General features: G+C 42.0%; 1 protein-coding gene across 1 annotated transcript; it reads right to left on the reverse strand.

Annotated features, from left to right (window-relative positions):
* Positions 1 to 536: 536 nt before the first annotated feature.
* On the reverse strand, positions 537 to 7,871 carry Doc2 (Dorsocross2). The gene is made up of 6 exons (XM_068294455.1): positions 7,781 to 7,871; positions 5,884 to 6,040; positions 2,353 to 2,620; positions 2,148 to 2,285; positions 1,054 to 1,481; positions 537 to 1,002 (listed from the first exon to the last, which is right to left on the reverse strand). Exons 1-6 carry the CDS (start codon positions 7,869 to 7,871, stop codon positions 537 to 539), a joined length of 1,548 nt encoding a protein of 515 aa, XP_068150556.1.
* Positions 7,872 to 9,084: the final 1,213 nt, after the last annotated feature.

Below are 9,084 nucleotides of genomic sequence, written 5' to 3' on the forward strand. Positions count from 1 at the left end.
AAGTCCCCAAAGAATCTATTCCACTAATAAAGTAGATATTGACCCGACTTTATAGCCGTTTCTCATTGATTTGATCAAATCTGAGAATCCGATAGAGATGACCTTGACTTTTACTCTTCCACAGAGAGTCCATAGAGTGACCTACCCTTGGAAACTCCATTACAGTTGATCTAGACTAAAATTCATGACCCATTTTCAAAATTAAAATACAAAAGTTCTGAGCAGATCTCAATTATATTTTTAAATATTTCTTTGTTTTGCAATTACTTGTAATTTTTACTTATCAAACTTAAAATTTATTTTAAAATCATTTCGAGATTAAACATTAGTTAAGACTATAAAAAAAGTAGGTAGTAAAAAAAAAGAATATAATTATTAAAAAAAAAACAAAAAAACTCTTAAACTGTATCAGGCCTTGTTTAACTAAATATATTTATTTGTACATGTTTTCTTATATCAAAAACAAAAAAAAAAAAAAAAAATCTAAAGAGAAAGAAGAGGAAATAGGCAAGGAATCGCAGTTGATCGATTCATCTTTAGCTGCTGCCACCCAAAATGGCTGAAATGCTGAAACCTTTCCTCCTCGTTGAAGGTGGCTCCGGTGGCAGTTCTCCGGTTGACGATTGCGGCAATGCGGGCATCGGAGTTGGTGTTGTTGCTTCTTCCGTTGCTTCGCTGCCCACATCCAGTTCTAGTTCATCTGTCACTGATTCATCTGAAGATGCCTGATGCTGCTGCAATGTTGCCTCACCGGAAATGTGACTTTGCGGCAATGCATGCAGAGCAGGAAGTGATGGTAAGGCAGCTTGCAAAATGGACGCTGATGGATAAAGGGGCGATTGTAGGGGGACGTTTCCATTGTACTCTTGCTGCTGATGACGATGATGATGCTGGTGATGAGGATGATGATGAGGGGATCGTCCGAGGTATGTGCAGGCCAAATCCACTAGTGAAGGTCGCAATAGGCTTTGCATATTCTGTTGGAAATGCTGCATGAAGACACTGGAATTGCGATGACCCAAGATGGGGGGCAGCGAAGTTGTTGTTGTTGACGATGACGACGAGGACGATGGCGGTGGAGGCGGCGGTGGTGGAGGTGAACTGAGACCAAGAGAACTGGAACTGGCGCCAGTCTCTTGCCCATTGCCATCCAGCGATGATGATAAGGAGCTGGCGGAACCATTTGATCTCAGGCGCTTAATTTGCGGCCCATCCAGATCGCTGTTTGCTGTTTGTTCGCTCGATTTCGTTGGCGACATGTCAAGCGAACCCGAACCCGTTCCCATACCCATTCCCATACCCATGCCCATACCCATACCTATACCCATTCCGATTCCTGTCTGTGACTGCGATTGCGTCTGATCTTGATCTTCATCTGTTGGCGATGAAGACATTTTGCGTTTGCAGCGCGATTGTCCAGTTTCGCGGAAGCCCTTGGCAAACGGATTATTGTCGATCTTCAGCTTGGTGATGCGATCGTTCTGTGAAAATCCAAAATAACAGAGAAACAGAAAAGAACAAAATCACATAACGAAATGATACGAAACGAGAGAAATACAGTTGACAAGATTGCGTGAAATATGACGATTCTAAAGAGTGAGAGACAAGGCGAGTGACTGGAAACTGGCGTCCAGTAGCTGGCGTTAAGTAACAGAGCCACTTGACACCAGTCCCAGAGAGTCGAAAGTCGAAAAGTGGCCCTCAACGTCGTCTCCGTCCTACGTCATCCTTCTCATGACTTGACAACTTTGTGACGACGCTAATTAGAAGCCGACTGTGTCGACTGGCTGACTGGCTGACTGGCGTCGCCTGTCAATGGGCCTAGACCTAGACAAAAACACAGCAAGGCGCTCAAATTTACAAGGATGTGGCTATCCAACTTCCTAAAACAACACAGAGAAAACTGATGACTTCTTGCCTGCCTCTCGGACCTCAATTTTCAATCCTTAACCTAGACAAAGGGCGTATCATGCTAATTTAAGACATTGGCCAAGCTACCCACGGCGTGAGCGATCGACGTTTGCCGAAAATTAACCAATTAGTGCACTCAACTCACTCAATGCTCAATGAATTGGCAAAAAGCGGACAGACGCAGACACATTCAACCCCTTTCACTATGCTATGGTTTTTTTCCCCCTCTCACTTACCTGATATGCTGTCACGGCAACGAATTCAGTTTCGGTAAAAACAAAAGCCTGTTGTGGGGCCCAAGGTATTTGCGCCAGATCAGCGGTGCGTATGACATGCAGACGCGGCTGATACTTATGCATACTGGCCAAGACAATCTGCACGGAGATCGAGGGAGAGTAAAACTGTAATTGGAGACAAGATCAAAGCTTTGACTTCACTTACATGTCCGCTATTGTCCAATGTGTTATTGGTCAGTTTGACCTTATTGAAGAGTATCGGTTGAGCCTGCCAATGGGCCCCAGTGGCCGGACTATCTGGATGCAGATACATGCGCTGAGGACTCTGTGGTTCGGCTCCACCGGCTGGCACCCATTGGGACCCAGAGAATTTGTAACGACAATCGCCAATGGGTACCATTTCCAACAGAACACAATAATTGGTCTCCTCATCCAGGCCGGCGACACTCAATCGCATCGAAGGAAACATGCGTCTATAAAGGGAGAAGGAAATCCAGGAAAATTTTAAGACAACAATCTCATGTTTATCGAGAACAAAAAACAAATACTCAAATATAGTCATGGAAATTCAAAGGGGACTCCCTTTATCAATCTTTACCTTCCTCCTTCTCCCGAACTATTATTGTATTGTGGGCGTAACAAATATTTAATTGTGAGTTTTCTTGGGCTTGTTTCATGCGCCATATAATTAGCCTCTTAGTCCAAGACAAATAGAGACAGTAAGAAAGAGAGAGAGAGAGAGAGAGAGATAGGGAGAGTGAGGGCGAGAGAGAGAATTGTAGGATCGTTATGGAGATCGTTTGCCCTGCGTTTACTCTGTGCTAACAAGGATCTCGGAGTAGAAACCCTGCCACAGGCACAGCAGGTGGTCACGGCTCTTGGCGCCAGCCGCGGCGAGAGAAAAGGAGAGGGGGAGAGACAGAGACAGAGACAGAGAGAGATGGAGAAGCACAAGTGATTCGTTAGTTCGTTCCTTCCTTGTTTTTGGCAATGATTTTATTTTTTCTTTTCGTTTTTCTCCACACGCACCGATGATTAATTAATTGAACTTTGTGGCGTTTTGGTTTGCTTACATTTAATTTGGTTGCTTGGTTCCTTTTCTGGGTTGTTGTTTTTTCTCGTTCTTCGTTTTGCCCCCTTCCACCTCTCTTTTGGGTTTATTTGTGGCTAAATTCCATTAGACCACAGACAGGAGAGGGGGAAATATTTCGACATTTGTGTGGTTTAGAATTTCATTTTCAATTTGTTGGCTGTTGTTGGTTTTTTGTTGTTGCTTTTTGGCAACATGCTTCTTGCCTTTTTTGGCCTCTTCTCTCTTCTGACTCGTGCATTTTTGACAAACGATTTGTTAAGATCGATATCTTTGGCGCGTCTGCATAATTAACCCAGAAGCACTGCCTGGACAGACGGATGGATGGAGGAGAACGAGAGCATGTTGGGCATTTGGCCACTTGGACACTTGGACGCTTGGGCGTTTGACGGCATGCAAGGTTGGCGCTAAGCAGGTGCAAGGACAGACAAATAAGGCCTTCGATAAAGGGGCCAGGGCGCATCCAGTGCCGGATTAAGACAGTATGCCTTTATTTGAGTTCCTTTTGAAAATTGTCTTTGGCGATTCCACCTACTTCTTGAGATTTTAAGGCAGATTGAAAGACATCATTGGTACTTTTAGTGATCGAAAATGCTTTGATAACCCCTTAGCACTTGCTAATCCGGCACTGGCCACTATCTAATCCGCCTGGATTCGGGGCATGGGTTATATTGTTGCTGCAGATTGTGGGTGATTCATTTCTAAATATAGCAACCATTTATCCAATGGCTGTGGCTTGAAAGTAACACAAAGATTCAGGTAGCCATGTGACCCTTCTCCTGTGGCCCACACGCTAAAAGCATCGTGACAAAGTCATTTTATTAAACTTTTCTTTTGGGTTAACAAAAAGCCCAAATCCGAAACCCAAAAGCCAAAACTCATGCATTAAATGATACGCTTTGTTCTATCATCTATCTTTAATGGTCGTCTGCGCTTTACCACCCAAAATGCTTGAATGGGTCACAAGTGGCAAGACTGAAGAAACCAGACAAGCAACTAATTAGTTTTTATGAGCGCCACCAAGTGGTGGCCCATGGGCCTCCAACTGTACGGTTGGGATCGATCGGCCGATCATTCGGTGGCACTCTGGCGCCTAATCATTAAAAATTCAAATCGATTGCATTCGGGGCGTATATAGTAGAAGTAGAAATCTGTTCCACAGTTGCATGGTGGGGCTCATAAAACATTTTTGAGACATAAAAATACAAAATTTTTAATGAATAATTCATACAACTAACTATATGTGCATGTGTGTGTGTGTATATATACGAGTAGCTATATGTATTAGAGGTAGTATGAGTACTAAGGAACATAAATGATACGACTGTCGATCGTCTACGTTCATCTTGGGGTCGGGAGCCCCAAAAGTTTTGGTTAATAGGCTTGTCTGACCAAAATGCTTATCGCCGGTTGGGCATCTCTCTCGTGCGCATGGGAGACAAGTGTGAAATTGCTCGTATCTGTCGACAAGCTGTGGTCATTGTCAACGCGGCATGCGCTTACGTATCCGACAGATACGACACACACACACGCACGCACGCACACACTTACACTTTGCCATCGAATGCAGAATAAAGGAACCTGCATTTCGAATTTTGAATTCGGGTTTGTTGGTTTTTTGTATTCCTTCTTTTCTGCCTGCTGCCTTTGCCATAGCCTTCAGACAGGCGCCACAATAAAAACGCTAAAAGCAACAAAGATGACGACAAAGTATCCTTGACGCTAAGATTTATGCCAGCATTCGGGGCACACACACACACACATGTATATACACAAACAAGGAGAAGAAGAAGGAAAGCCGACAGTCGAACCCAGCGGACGTCCCACTGCGTTCTGCGTCCATAGTCGGCCTACAATAAATTACGATGACGCCACTTTACGCACATTTGAACAAGTGCCGGACACTTTTAGGTAGTTGTTACATACTGATCATCTGATAGATACAACATGCAAGATGGGTTCCAATGTGCATCTCTCTTCTAGACATATCTTTAGGCTATCTAGGCTAAATTGTTAGGCGCTACGGCTTTGATTTCGAGCTATCTGCTTTCTGGTGGACACGCAAAGTGACACTGAACTTGTTCACTTTACGCCTTGCTCTAGATAGTAAGGGGAAATGAACGAGGAGAATTTACAGTCAGTGTACCTGACATTTCACCAAAAAAAAAAAAAAAAAACGGAAAAACGGGAAAACGGAAAACGAAACACACATATTTTCACATTCTGCCATTCGGCATCCATCCATCCATCCATCTATCCTTCCATCCTTCCGCATTTGTTTGCCTGTGAAAATTGTTGTCGCGACAACGCTGTAAACAATTTGCAGGCGCCTGCATCTAATGAGCATTTAACAGCAGCCCAACAAGTCCTATCCCAAGCCTAGCCTAGCCTAGCCCTAGCCTATGATGATCTTCAACTTCATCCGCGGCAGCGGCGTCGTCGTCGGCGGCATTCGGCATCCGGCTCTCTACAATCGTCAGTCAATTGTGTGTTTTCTTTGCCCTACAATGTTTCTATGTGTATTATTTTTCACTTTCGTGCTAATGCATCATTCGAATTTTCTCTGTTTGTCCTCCTCCTCCTACTCCTCTTTCCTCCGCCTCCTCAATTTTCCCCCCATCATCATGCTATACATCAAACACTTACCTGCCGCTTTTTGTGATAATCATTTCTGTGCCAATTTGATGAAATTGCTTCCACAGATCATCATTCTGCAATGTCATCTCAACGCCGGGTAATGTGACACGCGGTGGCATTATCACGTGACGTGGCATGGCTATGGGCAGCATGGGGGGAAACGGATCTAATAAATATAGAAATCGAAGTTATTATTGCTGATGAAATTGTAGGAATTGTCAAGAGATTGTATAAACATTGGAGTCACAGTTTTTAACCAAATTAGAGGTGTTAAATAGTTCTAGAAATACATCATCTTCATCGTCATCTCATGCTGATTTCACTCGATTATAGAATCCAAAAACAACCAGAGAGATGCAAAATTGAATTGTGTCGATCAACAAGAGTCACGTTTACGGCATATTATTGAGAAATCACGAATGTTTATTGATTAATAAGAAACGGAGTTTCCATGTCAAATCGCAATCTGCGCTTTAAACAAAAAAACTATGCAAAATAGAGATACAAAATGTGTACGATGAGCACTTGAAGGTACTTCTTGGACCTTCTAAACATTGAGATAAACACTTGGAATCCTTTTTCAAAATCCTTTTCACTCTTGAACTTTAGTTTAGTCGTTGGAAATATCCAGAAGTGCTCAGAATCCTATATGTAAGTGAAATTAGTTTTCCTTTTGATTCCGAGCAACGTTTTAGTTTCGATACATTCTAAAAGAACCGTTATAACCGAAACTACTAAGACTGCTAAATGAGTTTCGCAAATATTATGTGTCGGTTCTGTGCCAAATTTGAATTTCAATACATTTTAAAATTAATGAAGAGCAGCTAAAGGAAATATTTAAACCAATCAACCGTTATAACCGAAACTACTATTGTTCCAAAGATGTTATGTTTTCTGAGATCTGGTTCCCTTTCAGGACCGGATTAAAGAGCCTCAAACAAAGTCTTTACAAAATATTGCTAAACTGAAGACTTAAACTTTTAAACCGTAATACCGGAAATTTCTACTACTAATTTCCTTTCAAGTAAAGCGGCAAAATATATTGATTTTTCGTTCCTAAATTCAGATTTTATTTGATTTTTAATGCTAGCAAAGACTTTTAATGAGTTAATTTATAGCTTTGAGTTGGTCATTCTATTGAGAAAATGCACCAAAAGTGTATTTTGAAAAATTGCTTTGAACACTAACAAAATTCATCCAAATCGGTGAAGTTCCCCTTGTAAGAAGAAAGTGAATTGAATTCCAAGTCGAACATGTTTCTAAAAATCGTATAAAAAATGGATAGACGCTCCACAAAATGAGTATTCGGGAGTGCAAAGTGATCTCTATGATCTTCTGGTTACTATAAGAATGACATTTTAAAAGGGTCTCTACATTGGTTCCTCAGAAATTTTCAAATTAGTTGAATGTTTTACGTTCAAATTTCGATCAGTTGGTACTTAATCAATGTCTTTCCATTTTGAAATATTGTTTAATGTGTACAACAAGTTTTAGCCTTTTTCGATTTTGTTGTAATTAGGAACCAAACACAATTGTTGTAATGTGAATCCGTAATTTAATGAGTACAACAATTTTTTTATGATGGATCATAAAAATTGTGAATCAAAGTCGCTCGCGCGCTCAAAGTCAATCAAATATAACTCCTCGAATTCACCTCAAACAGATAATATATACAATAACGATCATGGACGGATCCAAAGGAGATCCGTATAATTTCTGGCGTCTTTCGAAAAGTAAGTCTTCGTAAATCTGAATTTCCCTTCCCGAAAATGTTTTCTAAGTCCGTCCATGTTAACGATCCATTAATGCTAATGAACCCAAAGAACTGAATAAGGGTTGTACGGTGCGTATGAGTAATCTTTGAAATCATTTACATTTTGGTGTGTGTGTTTGATGTCCAACTCACCTGGAATACGTTGCATTATCTGCTGACGATAGATCTCGTGGGCCAAGTGCTGCTGCATCCGCAGATCCACCAGTTCGTTCATGGTGATCATCGTGCTTCGTTTCTCTACTTCTCCGCCGCTTCCCCTCTTTGTATTATCTTTTTTGGGTTACGTTGAGCAAAAGATATTTCACACTTAAAAAAAATATTGTTATTTAACTTTTGTCACTTGCACAATTGTTTCATTAATACACACAGAAACACACAGACTCAATCGCTCATAGATTATAAAAAGCTTAACAAGGGATCGACGGGGCAAGGCACGAGACGAGGCACGGGACACGGCGCATACAATGAAAACTTTGATTAGCGTTAATTATGCAAATCACAGCTAAGTTCGCTCTCTCTCTCTCTCTCTCCCTCTCGTTTATGTGGGTGCGTGGGTGTTAATTTGATTATGATGGTGTCAAAGCATTCGACTCAATGCATAGGCAAAAAAAAAAATATGTATGTATGTTGATGTAAAATAAATTCGTTGATGATTCGCTTCTGTTTTGCTCTGTCGTGTCTTATTTCGCCGACGGTTGTGTCTTGCGCTCGCCAAGTTCGCATTTCAACTGAACAAGTTCCATTTGCCACAAGATCGAGCTGAGAACGAAAACAAGCTTGACTTGTTCAACCAAAAAACAACCAAGGAAACGAAACGAAACCAAGCCAAGCCATTGCAAATCGACATTACCTGCGTCGCCTGTTGCGTCGCCGCCGCCGCCGCCGCTGCTGCCGATCGAGATGGTGCTGCGGCTGTTGGTGGTTCCTCTTGTCGAAGATCGACACGTCTCGTCATTGGCTGAACCGCCTGTAGATTGTCTGGTCTTCTGCCTAGCCAGCCAGCCAGCTAGCTGTCTCCCTCTATGTGTGTTGGCACCTCCATTTTGAAAATCACACTAGGCAGGGTCTCCTCAATACTTTCATATGTAACTCCGCCCACGTCTTGCTCAGTGTCTCTCACTTGCTCTCGCTCTCGCTCTCTCCTTGTCTAATTGTGTTTAATTTTGAAGTGCGAAGTTGCACAGTCAGCGCGGAGGAGGCAACATCAATGTTTCTTGTATGTTGCCTGCTTTTGGCGTTTACGTTTTTACCCTCTTGTGTTGCCTTTTTAATTATGATCATCATCATGATTGAATTTCTAGATGGTTGTTGTTGTATTTTACGTTTTGGCATCTTTTTTTGTTGGTTTTGTATACATATATTAATGTTTTGTCCATTTGTAGCCATCTCACAGCCATCATGGTGGTCCTCTTGTCTTGAATTGCCGTCGACGATTC

The sequence above is a fragment of the Drosophila tropicalis genome, unplaced genomic scaffold (genome assembly GCF_018151085.1).
Source record: "Drosophila tropicalis isolate 14030-0801.00 unplaced genomic scaffold, ASM1815108v1 contig_1190, whole genome shotgun sequence".
Taxonomy (NCBI): domain Eukaryota; kingdom Metazoa; phylum Arthropoda; class Insecta; order Diptera; family Drosophilidae; genus Drosophila; species Drosophila tropicalis.